Source organism: Salmo salar, chromosome 28, assembly GCF_965601325.2.
Source record: "Salmo salar chromosome 28, fSalSal1, whole genome shotgun sequence".
NCBI classification, from domain to species: Eukaryota; Metazoa; Chordata; class Actinopteri; order Salmoniformes; family Salmonidae; genus Salmo; species Salmo salar.
Window position 1 is genome coordinate 32987783 of NC_138318.1, and position 13772 is coordinate 33001554.

Below are 13772 nucleotides of genomic sequence, written 5' to 3' on the forward strand. Positions count from 1 at the left end.
TTACCGAGACAGATATCAAAGGACATGACCGAGACAGATATCAAAGGACATTACCGAGACAGCTATCAAAGGACATTACCGAGACAGATATCAAAGGACATGACCGAGACAGATATCAAAGGACATGACCGAGACAGATATTGCTTTTCTATTGATATTTTTATTTATTTTTTCTGGATTTTTGTTTATATAAAGGATATACTGTAATGTAACTCTTAATACGGAATTAAAGATTACATTTTCACGTTGATTATAATCTATGACCTATAGTAATCACTCAGGTTGTACAACTGATATAAAACACATTTGACGCAATCGTTTGGCTGCACTACAAAATGTGTGTAGTCTATATAAATTCTGCTGTTTATTGGAAATAAAAAAAATAACTAGACAATTCATTCATCATTTTTATTTCCAGATGCAACAGTAGATCAAGTCATTACATTTAAATAAATCATTTCCTGATCTGTCTCATAACATGAAATACTGACCTGCATAGACTTGATAATAGACTACAAAGAGAGAATACTTGTGAGCTCAAACTGATTACAGTGGCAGTTTCATATTTCAATCCAGTCAGAATAAATAAACAATTAGATGAGATAAACCTTCTGTTTTTCAGTAGACAGCGTTAGACCAGGCATTGTTTGTGGACAAATCCTGCACATAAACCAAATAATCTGTTGTGACGGAATGGGATTCATCGGATAACGAGCAGCAGTAGTTACAATGTTTAGGTTTTCCTCACTGATCATTTGGACGTATCAGGATTGGGCGAAGGCGGTGATTAAATGTCAGTGCTTTGGCTGAGAGTTTCCTTTTGCAAAGGGTGGAGACATCGCAAACCCAAACTCTCAATTTGAAACACATGGACCCAGAACTAAATCACGCAGCTGACCAAATTAAGCAAGATTTTAGTTCTGGATTAACCAAGATTAAACTCTATTCTAGAGAAGCAATATATTAAGCGCAAGGGTACATACTTCAAACAGAGCACATCTAGATCCTATTGCCAGAGGTTTACATAAAGGTGACTTCTCAGCGGCATCAGGCTTGACCAAGAAACAGTAGGAGAGAGAGAGACAAGAAGAGTAGGACCAGGGATGAGTGGGCCAGAGTTGCCCCACTGGCAGAAGTAACGACAGCGGTAGTTGCACTGACAGTTGTGCTGTTGGCAGTGTTGGTGTCATTGATGGGGGTTCTGGCAGTGACGGGTGAAGGGAACGTGCCCACAGTAGTCTGAAGGAAATTCTGGAAGCGAGCGGTTTTGGTGAAGACCTGGATGTTGGAGGAGCGAGGACTCCGGCTCCATCGTGTTTTGCTGGAGCTGGTCTTGTTGCTGCTGTCGACAGTCAACACAGCAGCCTGGTACCATGCATCACCCTGCTTACACATCAGAGGACCACCCCCTTCACCCTATGGGGAGAGAGAAGAACCAACACACGGGGGGAGAGGTCAGCATTGTCATGTCAGATAGACAACCAGACTGGTTGCCTACCAAGCTACTTAATTGGAAGATCATTATGAAACTTGGGACTGTCCTCACTAGGTGGATCTAAATGTCATACCATCAGGCAGTCTCTGCTGACGCCAATTCTGGAGATGCCAAAGTCAAATACATCACATCCCAACAGTTGCAGAGCTATCCTCAATAACTAAACAGACATAATTCAACCATCCTTGCTGTAAACCAGTTGACACTTCTGAGTCAACATTTGAAAGCCATTATTGTGCGTTTGCTTTGTTTGTCGGACCCATCTGTACCTGTCGAAGGTCCAAGGCAGCAGTGCAGATGTTATCAGAGGAGCCAGAGCTCTCACAATCCACCACAGAGGTCTGGGACTGCTGCAAGTTCTGTTCGGCTAAGAAACAAGACGGAATAGGAAATACAGGACGAAAATCACAAGTTTTAAAAGAACACATTTATTTTATTTTAATAAAAGAACACATTTATTTTATCAGTTAAGTTCACTGAGAACACATCCTCATCTACAGCAATGTCCTGGGGAATAGTTACAGGGGAGAGAGGATGAATGAGCCAATTGGAAGCTGGGTATGATTAGGTGGACATGATGGCCAGATTGGGAATTTAGTCAGGACACCAGGGTTAACACCCCTACTCTTATTTTATTTATTTATTTCACCTTTATTTAACCAGGTAGGCTAGTTGAGAACAAGTTCTCATTTACAATTGCGACCTGGCCAAGATAAAGCAAAGCAGTTTGACACACAACAACACAGAGTTACACATGGAGTAAAACAAACATACAGTCAATAATATAGTAGAAAAATAAGTCTATATACAAAGTGAGCAAATGAGGTGAGATAAGGGAGATAAGGCCATGGTGGCGAAGTAAATACAATATAGCAAGTAAAACACTGGAATGGTAGATTTGCAGTGGAAGAAAGTGCAAAGTAGAAATATAAATAATGGGGCGCAAAGGAGCAAAATAAATACAGTAGGGGAAGAGGTAGTTGTTTGGGCTAAAATATAGATGGGCTATGTACAGGTGCAGTAATCTGTGAGCTGCTCTGACAGCTGGTGGTTAAAGCTAGTGAGGGAGATAAGTGTTTCCAGTTTTAGAGATTATTGTAGTTCGTTCCAGTCATTGGCAGCAGAGAACTGGAAGGAGAGGCGGCCGAAGGAGGAATTGGCTTTGGGGGTGACCAGAGAGATATACCTGCTGGAACGCATGCTACAGGTGGGTGCTGCTATGGTGACCAGCGAGCTGAGATAAGGGGGAACTTTACCTAGCAGGGTCTTGTAGATGACCTGGAGCCAGTGGGTTTGGTGACGAGTATGAAGCGAGGGCCAGCCAACGAGAGCGTACAGGTCGCAGTGGTGGGTAGTATATGGGGCTTTGGTGACAAAACGGATGGCACTGTGATAGACTGCATCCAATTTATTGAGTAGGGTATTGGAGGCTATTTTGTAAATGACATCGCCGAAGTCGAGGATCGGTAGGATGGTCAGTTTTACGAGGGTATGTTTGGCAGCATGAGTGAAAGATGCTTTGTTGCGAAATAGGAAGCCAATTCTAGATGTAACTTTGGATTGGAGATGTTTGATGTGAGTCTGGAAGGAGAGTTTACAGTCTAACCAGACACCTAGGTATTTGTCCACATATTCTAAATCAGAACTGTCCAGAGTAGTGATGCTGGACAGGCAGGCAAGTGCCATGGGATCTTTAGTGACCACAGAGAGTCAGGACACTTGTTTAACGTCCCATCCAAGAGACAGCACCCTACACAGGGCAATGTCCCGAAACACTGCCTTGGGGCATTGGGATGTTCTTTTCTTAAGACCAGAGGAAAGAGTGCCTCCTACTGGCCCTCCAACACCACTTCCAGCAGCATCTGGTCTCCCATCCAGGGACCAACCAGGACCAACCCTGCTTAGTTTCAGAGGCATGCCAGAAGTGTTAGTCTGTTCCAGTATTACACACTGACTCACCTCCACCCTGGCCCCTGCCCCAGCCAGCCACCCAGCACTGAGTCCCTATGCTGAAGGTGCTGCTTCCTTGGTCCACACAGATAGGCTGGATGTAGTCAGACAATGTGGGTTGGCTGGCCAGTCGGAGGATTGCCACGTTGTTCTCCGTCAAGTTGCTCATGGTGATGTTGATGACTTTCAGGGTTACCTCGTTGGGGTTGGAGCCGTTCTGCTTCAGACGACCCATGATCACGGTCCACTTAGAGGCATTGGACTGACTGGGAGGTGGGAATAGTGAAGTTGGGGAACTTTAGCTTGGCATTACCGATACCTTCTATTTAAATAGGTCCTTGGTTCAACTTGAGCACCAAGGTACTAAGTGATGGAGATCTGACCATATGCATCTGACCAACTCACCCGTTTACATACAAGTGGAGTGTGTTACCTGGAGAAGCACCCAGCATCGCTCATGACATAGTCCTCTGCCACCATTGTGCCCCCGCAGACGTGTGTTCCGTTTGTCTGCAGACTGGCTATCCAGGGCCAGGTTCCCCCTGAGGCCAAGCCCCCACCAGTAAGGGAGTTCAAAGAGGCACTGCCGCACACCACGGCTGCAGAAACAGGGAGAGAAGCGCTATAGAAGTCAGGACTGACTTTTGGCTGAGTGTCGATTTAAAGAGAGGGATAAATACTAACGTTTGGATGTGGTCAAATGGAGAGTTACAGATATGTTGGCTAAAGCTACAACAGGAGTAACAGACGGGTGTGGCTCAGAGAGGAGGCAGCAATTTGTGTGTTTCACAGAGGGAAGTAAATCCACTTACTTTCAGTGGTTTTAGGGGCAGTTCTGGTGGTTTTAGGGGCAGTTCTGGTGGGAGTGGTGGTTGTGGTGGTGGTTTTAGGGGCAGTTCTGGTGGTAGTGGTGGTTGTGGTGGTGGTTTTAGGGGCAGTTCTGGTGGTAGTGGTGGTTGTGGTGGTGGTTTTAGGGGCAGTTCTGGTGGTAGTGGTGGTTGTGGTGGTGGTTTTAGGGGCAGTTCTGGTGATAGTGGTGGTGGTGGTTGTGGTTTTAGGGGCAGTTCTGGTGGTAGTGGTGGTTGTGGTGGTGGTTTTAGGGGCAGATCTGGTGGTAGTGGTGGTCGTAGGTGCAGTTGTGGTGGTGGATGTGGCTGGAAGACCAGTACAGGAGACACTGAGGTCAGAATCAGTCCCACTGGAGGAGAAGGTGACGTAGCCTGGCTGGGCACTGGTGATCTGGGTGTTGATCCAGGTCTGGTACTGAGACACTCTTGCGTACACTCCTGGGAGATTTGCCTGGGCACACCCGTTGCCAAAACTCACAACGCCAGACTGGATCCAGCGAGTACCCTGTTTGCTCACCATTGGACCTCCTGAGTCCCCCTATGCATTGACAGATTTACAGTCACTGAGATTAGATTTTCTTATGAAACATAATGGGTCAGTTTTTCAGACACTAATTAAAAAGCACTTTTAATGGATAATCTCTAATTAAAGTGCTTTTCAGTTTAGGACTAGGCTAGGTATAATCTGAGTCTGAGAAACCAGACACAGATTATGAATGTGTCATTAGCCCACATTGTAATAAACAAAGAAGATAACCAAGAGATTTTACCTGACAGGAATCCTTTCCTCCTGCTGATAGACCAGCACAGATCATGTTGTCAGTGATGGAACCAACTCCATTGTTACAGTTACACTGCCTGTTCCCCACTACTGGCACATCCACTTCCTGTAGGGTCTGTGGTGAGGGCAGGGACACTGAGGAGAAAACAGGTATTCCTCAACATACATAATACCTATCAGAATTCTGATCCATCATCAGCAGCACTTAAAGCAAGCTACAGCACTCACCTCCACTGCTGATGCTGCCCCAGCCGGTGACCCAGCTAGTAGCCCCAGCATGGAAGGAGCTGCCTGGTGCAGCTAGGCAGACTGGCCGAATGAAGTTTGTAAAAGTCACAGTGGAGGAGAGCTTCAGCAGACACATGTCGTTGTCACTGGTACTTTTGGTGTAGTTGGGGTGGCGGATGATCTGAGTGACTGTCCGGGTCACCTCGTTGGGGTTGGAGCCCTGCTGGCTCAGACGACCCAAGTAGACCAGCAAATTTGATGTACTGGTACTGAGAGAGTAAATATATAAAAATGTAACAGTATTATTTTTAATTATGTTCGATTAGGTATGGTGTTAGGGTTAAATATATCCCACAATCCTGCAAATCCTTACCTGGAAAAGCAGTGAGCAGCAGTCAACACCCACTCTTTATTGATGAGGGATCCCCCACAAAAATGTCTGCCTAATCTGTGAAGACTGGCCTGCCATGGCCAACTCCCTGCAGGAGCATCCTGACCCCCCACGATCCTAGTGTTAAGAGGAGGGGTTCCGCACACTAACAGTGATAGAGAATGATGGGTTATTTGGAAGGTTTTTGTTGAATAGGTCACATTGGTGTGACAGTGCATCATAAAAGGTTTTAATCATGTTTAGAGAATATAGGTAAGTGGTGAAAAGGACTTACCACTCAGCTGTGAATGAGAGCCTGAAATACAAAACAGAAAGAAAAGGAAATCCCTTAATCCTTCCCTTACTCTCTTTATCCAAACCCTGGCATTTTCACTGGGTACACTTGGTTCTATCTAGAACCTAAAAGGATTTCTTAGCCTGTCCCCACGCCAGAACTCTTTGAAGAACCCTTTTGCATTCCAGGTAGAACCCTTTCCACAGACAGTTCTATATGGTACCCAAGAGGGTTCTCTCTGGAACCTAAAAGGGTTCTTCAAAGGGTCTGCTATGCGGACAGCCAAAGAACCCTTTTGGAACTATTTCTTTCTAAGAGTGTACATACTGTCCCATACTGATCAGAGTGAGCATACCGACTGACGTCAGCATAAGTACCAATTGTTATAACACTGATTGTTAAACCTCTTAAGGATCGGACCCTTTTTTTTTTTTGCCTAAAATGACATACTCAAATCTAACTGCCTGTAGCTCAGGACCTGAAGATGGCGGAAGAAGAAATGGCAGCAGTTTAACGGCGACAAACCAATTGTGCTATTATGTGTTTTTTTCATGTTATTTGTAACTTATTTTGTACATAATGTTTCTGCAACCGTATCTTACGGAAAAAAAGAGTTTCTGGATATCACGACAGCGATCCCTCACCTCAGATTAGACAAAGGTTTTTTCTTCAACAAGCAGGACGCACAGGATGTACTTCAGACACCCGACAAGGCCAAAATCTCCCTCATAGCCTGACTAACCGGTGCCCCCGCACATTGGCAACCCGGACTATTTGCATTGTGTCCCGCCAACCCTCTTTTACGCTGCTGCTACTCTCTGTTTATCATCTATGCATAGTTGCTTTAACTGAACCTACATGTACATATTACCTCAATTAGCCCGACTAACCGGTGCCCCCGCACATTGACTCTGTAGCTGTACCACCTGTATATGGCCTCGCTACTGTTATTTTCACTGTCATTTTACAGCTTTTTATTTTATTTCTTTACTTATCTATTGTTTATCAAATACCATTTTTTTAAACTTTTTTGATACCATTTGAAAGCTAACACTTTCAAGTTTGTGAAAATCTAGGAGAATATAACACATTAGATCTGGTAAAAGATAATACAAAGGAAAAAACATGCATTTTTTGATGATCTTTGAAATGTATTATTGCAGTTTAGGCTCAATTTTGATTTTGGCCACTAGATGGCAGCAGTGTATGTGCAACGTTTTAGACTGATCAAATGAACCATTGCATTGCTGTTCAAGTCTGCCCAAAGGTGCCTAATTAGTTTAATGATACATTTTCAAGTACATAACTGTGCCCTCTCCTCAAACAATAGCATGGTATTCTTTCACTGTAGTAGCTAATGTAAATTGGACAGTGCAGTTAGATTAAGAAGAATGTACGTTTTCTGCCCATATCAGATATGTCTATGTCCTGGGATTTTTTTTTGTTACTTACAATGTCATGCTAATCACAATAGCGCACGTTAGCTCAACCGTATGCTTCCCAGCCAAAACAGTTTGCGCATATATTAATGACGTTTTTGTTTTGGACTTCGGCAGGTTTTTTTTCGGCTCTTCGTGCACACCAAAAAATGATTGAGGCAAGTCGAAGTTCGCTAGCTGAAGTCTACGCCCTTTTGTCGGTGACTGGTCAAATGTACTACTTCTAGTAGGAGTGGAAACATGAACCCACTGGGCACAGACGACAGTTCAATGTCTAGTTTGGATTTACTTTGGTTGAACGGTCAACTAACGTGAATACAACGTGAAATCAACAAAAACGTCACCATGTCATTGGATAAGGTTAAAAGTTGGGTGAAAAAAAATATGATATTCCCTTAATAACCTCTTATTGGTAGGGGGCAGTATTTTCACGTTCGGATGAAATACGTGCCCATATTAAACTGCCTCCTACTCAAACTCAGAAGCTAGTATATGCATATTATTAGTAGATTTGGATAGAAAACACTCTGAAGTTTCTAAAACTGTTTGAATGATGTCTGTGAGTATAACAGAACTCATATGGCAGGCAAAAACCTGATGAAAAATCCTACCAGGAAGTGGAAATCTGATGGGTGGACTCTTTTCAAGTCATTGCCTATCGAACACACAGTGACTCAGTAATCACTGTGCACTTCCACTAGATGTCAACAGTCTTTAGAAAGTTGTTTGAGGCATCTACAATGAACAGAGACCGAACAAGAAGGCTGGGAAGTTGGTGACCCAGGGAAGGACATCAGCTCATTGGCGCGCATTCACGCGAGAGGTAGCTCTGTTCCAAAACGTTTTTCAAGACACTGGTTTCGTCCGGTTGGAATATTACTGAATTTTCACATTCTAACGGCCCTAAAGATTGATGTTTTACAGCGTTTGACATGTTTGAACGAACGTAAATATAACTTTTTTTGACTTTTCGTCGTGAAATTTTCGGCGCGCTTCCAACAGAGCCTCCCTGTGGCTCTGTTGGTAGAGCATGGTGTTTGCAACGCCAGGGTTGTGGGGGTTGATTCCCACGGGGGGCCAGTACAAAAAAAATAATGCATGAAATGAAATGTATGCATTCACTACTGTAAGTCGCTCTGGATCTGCTAAATGACTGAAATGTAAAATGAGTAGCTGAACTGAACACGCGAACAACAAGGAGCTATTTGGACATTAATTATGGAGTTTATCGAACAAAACAACATTTGTTATGGACCTGGGATTCCTGGAAGCGCCTTCTGATGGAGATCATCAAAGGTCAGTGAATATTTCTAATGCTATTTAATATTTTAGATGACTCCAAAATGGCGGCTATCTGTATTGCGTAGTGTATTTTTCTGAGCGCAGTACTCAGATTATTGCAAAGTGTGCTTTCCCAGTAAAGTTATTTTGAAATCTTTCACAGCGTTAGCATAAAGGAGATGTTCATCTATAATTCTTTGAATGACAGTTTAATATTTTATCAACGTTTATGACGAGTATTTTTGTAAATTGTAGTGCTGTTCACCGGCAGTATTTGAGGGAAAATATTTTCTGAACGTTGTTTTTAGATATAAATATGAACTTTATCGAACAAAAAATGCATGTATTGTGTAACATGATGTCCTAGGAGTGTCATCTGATGAAGATCGTCAAAGGTTAGTGCTTCATTTCGCTGTGTTTTGGGTATTTGTGATGCATCTAGTTGCTTGCAAAATGGCTGTGTGGTTATTTGTGTCTATGTACTCTCCATACATTATCTAATGTTTTGCTTTCGCTGTAAAGCCTTTTTGAAATCGGACAATGTGGTTCGATTCAGGAGAAGTGTATCTATAAAATGTTGTAAAATAGGCCTATGTTTGAGAAATTGAAATTATTAGATTTGTGGTTTTGAATCTGGCGCTCTGATTTTTCACTGGCTATTGTCAAACTCAGTCCCGGTGACGGGATCGGGTTGTCGTAAGAAGTTGCTTACTCTTTTACATTGATCAACATCACTTTGACTGTTTGGGTTGAAATGATGTGAAAACAATGTTGATTCAATCAGTTTTTGCCCAGTGGGAAGTGTTTGCTGTCATTTAACCTCTTACATCTAGACGTTCCGCTAGCGGAACACCTGCTCCAATATCCAATGATAGGCGTGGCGCGAATTACAAATTCCTCAAAAATACAAAAACTTCAATTTTTCAAACATATGACTATTTCACAGCATTTTAAAGATAAGACTCTCCTTTATCTAACCACACTGTCCGATTTCAAAAAGGCTTTACAACGAAAGCAAAACATTAGATTATGTCAGCAGAGTACCAAGCCAGAAATAATCAGACACCCATTTTTCAAGCTAGCATATAATGTCACAAAAACCCAGAAGACAGCTAAATGCAGCACTAACCTTTGATGATCTTCATCAGATGACAACCCTAGGACATTATGTTATACAATACATGCATGTTTTGTTCAATCAAGTTCATATTTATATCAAAAACCAGCTTTTTACATTAGCATGTGACGTTCAGAACTAGCATACCCCCCGCAAACTTCCGGCGAATTCACTAAGAATTTACTAATTTACTCACGATAAACGTTCACAAAAAGCATAACAATTATTTTAAGAATTATAGATACAGAACTCCTCTATGCACTCGATATGTCCGATTTTAAAATAGCTTTTTGGTGAAAGCACATTTTGCAATATTCTAAGTACATAGCCCAGGCATCACGGGCTAGCTATTTAGACACCCGGCAAGTTTAGCACTCACCAATATCAGGTTTACTATTATAAAAGTTTGATTACCTTTTGTTGTCTTCGTCAGAATGCACTCCCAGGACTGCTACTTCAATAACAAATGTTGGTTTGGTCCAAAATAATCCATCGTTATATCCGAATAGCGGCGTTTTGTTCGTGCGTCCCAGACACTATCTGAAATGGTAAATCAGGGTCGCGCGCATGGCGCAATTCGTGACCAAAATAAATCTAAATATTCCATTACCGTACTTCGAAGCATGTCAACCGCTGTTTAAAATCCATTTTTTATGCCATTTTTCTCGTAAAAAAGCGATAATATTCCGACCGGGAATCTCCTTTTAGCTAAACAGAGGAAAGTAAACAAAGCTTTCGGTCGAAGCGGGCACGAGCCTGAGTCTCACAGTACTGTAACCAGCCACTACCCAAACGCGCTACTTTTTTTCAGCCAGAGCCTGCAAAGCCACGATTCAGCTTTTTACCGCCTTCTGAGACCCTATGGCAGCCGTAGGAAGTGTCACGGGACAGCTAAAATCCTCACTCTTCAATAAACAGAGACAAGAAGAACGACACCTTGTCAGACAGGTCACTTCCTGCCTGAAACCTTGTCAGGTTTTTGCCTGCCAAATGAGTTCTGTTATACTCACAGACACCATTCAAACAGTTTTAGAAACTTTAGGGTGTTTTCTATCCATATGTAATAAGTATATGCATATTCTACTGGGTAGGAGTGGTAACCAGATTAAATCGGGTACGTTTTTTATCCAGCCGTGAAAATACTGCCCCCTAGCCATAACAGGTTAATGAGAAATGACTCGTTTTTATGCGCATTTTTCCACTTGAGAAATACTGCACCAAACATCTTAGCTAGATGTTGAATTGCTTGACTAAGACCTCCTCGGCTCCAATTTAATCAACACTTTTGAAAACGCATAGACCTACCTGTAAACTAGAATCTAGATGTATCAGTGTGACTTGTTACCTTTCTTCTTTCCTCAATTTCATCAGTTAGTATTTCTGCTTCACTCAATACTTTTGAAAACACATACCTGTCCACCTGCACACATGTGGCTTATTAACTTGAAGAACTTGAAAGTTAAGTCTGCTAGGTATGCATTCCCTTCACCAACTAGTTATAGGACAACAGACACAAGAAACATATCTTCCTACCCAGTAAGTCTTACATTTCTCAGAAATCGCTCCAACATTTCCTGGTTGCAAAAATTCTTAATAGTTCACCTTATTTCAGTTTATATGACAAAACAAGCAGACATTGTGTAGAGAATCATTGTTCCATCTAAACCGCTGTGAATAACTTTTCCATAACCCAAAATATAATATTTTCAGCGGTTTGAAGTTGGTGTATAAACCCGAAGGTAAACGACTTTTACTTTTCTCGCTTCTTAGACTTACTTTCAAAGAGAATGAGATATATATATATAACTGACATTTCTATGTGAATTTGGTTGGGTCGCCCAAAAAGTTACATATTGCAGTTTTAAATCGATTTGAGTTCAGTTAATTAATTCAGTCCAAATGTCTTTATATACAAACTGAAATAAACTTAGTAGCGAATTTCTTTAAAACCAGGTGAGTATAAATGAAGAACGCTGTAGGATAAAGACAGCGATACATTTAGAATTGTACTACTTACCTTTTGACAGGAATGTCACCATTATGGTCACCACACAAAGAGTCCTGAGGAAGGCCATGCTTTCTTGTTGGTACCCTGGACTCAATCTTACTTCCTAAACATCCCTCTCTTCTGTTGTCTTTTCTCAGCTCCTCCCTTCCACACACCACATTACCTGCTAGACACACACGTCCCTTAAATACCTTTCGTCTCATTTTTTCCCCCTCTGTCCACTTCCTTCTAAGCATGCTTAACTAATGCTGTAATCTATGGTTAGCCCAAGCCTAGCTTTTTGGTTTCCATTACAGAGTTATAATGTCGGCACTATTTTTATCACACCATTGCCAATTTAGAATAATTTTACTACTGTAATTTAGTTGTAATTTTACAAGACTTTAATTTAGTTGTAATTTTACAACTGTATCTGATAAATGTTACATGTAGATGTTAACAGTGCTTTCTTTCATTGCCCGACAACAAAGCAGTGCATGATCATGAGACTAAAATCAACACACCAAATACTACTTTGCATGTCTAGGAGCATTGACTAAGTTTTGCCACCGATGCCCAAGACAAGAACCTACCTTAAACCCTAATCCTAATCCTAACCCTTACCTTAAAACCCCCTAAAGTCAATGTCTGGGCCTCCATGATAATCTAATTAGCATAAACACCTGTTAGTTTAAACTAGACATATCTGGATTTTTGTATTGGATGAGTCTCAATCCACTGCATCCGTCGATGCCGCACTTCCGCATCTGCTGTGGAAGGTGACAGAGCTAGAGCGATGTTTGTCAGAACATGAGACATCCCGAAAATGGGTCTTCTCACAAAATCATCTGTAGCATCAGAACGGTTTGCTCTGTGACCCCCACAAGCGTCTTGGGACTAGTCTGAAGTTGGTACAGCTGATTTGCCAACTTCGGTCTGTAGCGTCCGAACAGTTTGGGCTACACACTAATACGACCCCTCTGTGGAAAGGAACACGTACAAGGCTTAGACTGTTATGGGTTAACCGTTTTAAATGTCAACTTCAATTGGGTGATGTCATAGTTGGGTTGTCCTAAGCATACTACTTATCAAAAACCCAAAGACAACAGGGTGTGAAACGGTAGTCCGTTAGTCCATATTATCCATATTAGTCCGGTAGTCCATATTATCTTTGTGAAACGGTAGTCCGTTTCACAAAGATAATATGATAAAGTGATTTCTCTTCCTCCTGGGTTGTTTTGAAGAAAAAGGTGTGGCTGTTCTAGATAAATAAAGCTCTGTATCCTCATTCCTACTTAAGGCCACTAAGGCCAGGCACTACTGGCTAATAGGGATTTTTTCCCCTTACTGTCATCTGACTGAAACTTTACCAGTTGAAAGTATACATAAATATAATATATAATTGTATTACAAGTTTTATTTATTTTAAAATTAAAATATGCAAATGAGGCAAGCCATCCTTAAATGTGCGATAATTTGCATATTATGAGAATCTGTTTTTCAACACATTGCTTCAAGGCAGAATGTTGTTGTTTTTTGTTTTATTGTGAAAAGACACTCAGTGGTCAGACTTTTACAGATCAGTTTATCTTAACTTCTATGGGCTAGGTGGGACGTCTGCGGGACACAGCCAGTGAAATATCAGGGCGGCAAATTCAAAAACAACAAAATGTCATAATTCAACTTTCTCAAACATACAACTATTTTACACCATTTTAAAGATACACTTCTCCTTGATGTAACCACATTGTCCGATTTCAAAAAGGCTTTACAGCGAAAGCAAAACATTAGATTATGTTAGGAGAGTACATAGACAAAAATAATCACACAGCCATTTTCCAAGCAAGGACATGTGTCAATAAAACCCAAAACACAGCTAAATGAAGCACTAACCTTTGACGATCTTCATCAGATGACACTCCTAGGACATTATGTTACACAATACATGTATGTTTTGTTTGATAAAGTTCATATTTATATC

The 13772-nt window shown here is 41.6% G+C and overlaps 1 protein-coding gene across 1 annotated transcript; it reads right to left on the reverse strand.

Moving 5' to 3' along the window:
* Positions 1–394: 394 nt before the first annotated feature.
* On the reverse strand, positions 395–12650 carry LOC123731450 (transmembrane protease serine 9). The gene is made up of 10 exons (XM_045710256.2): positions 11822–12650; positions 5968–5988; positions 5676–5838; positions 5303–5571; positions 5064–5209; positions 4258–4831; positions 3879–4044; positions 3455–3711; positions 1765–1862; positions 395–1416 (listed from the first exon to the last, which is right to left on the reverse strand). The coding sequence occupies exons 1-10, from the start codon at positions 11877–11879 to the stop codon at positions 1048–1050; spliced, it is 2121 nt and encodes a 706-aa protein (XP_045566212.2). The 5' UTR covers positions 11880–12650; the 3' UTR covers positions 395–1047.
* Positions 12651–13772: the final 1122 nt, after the last annotated feature.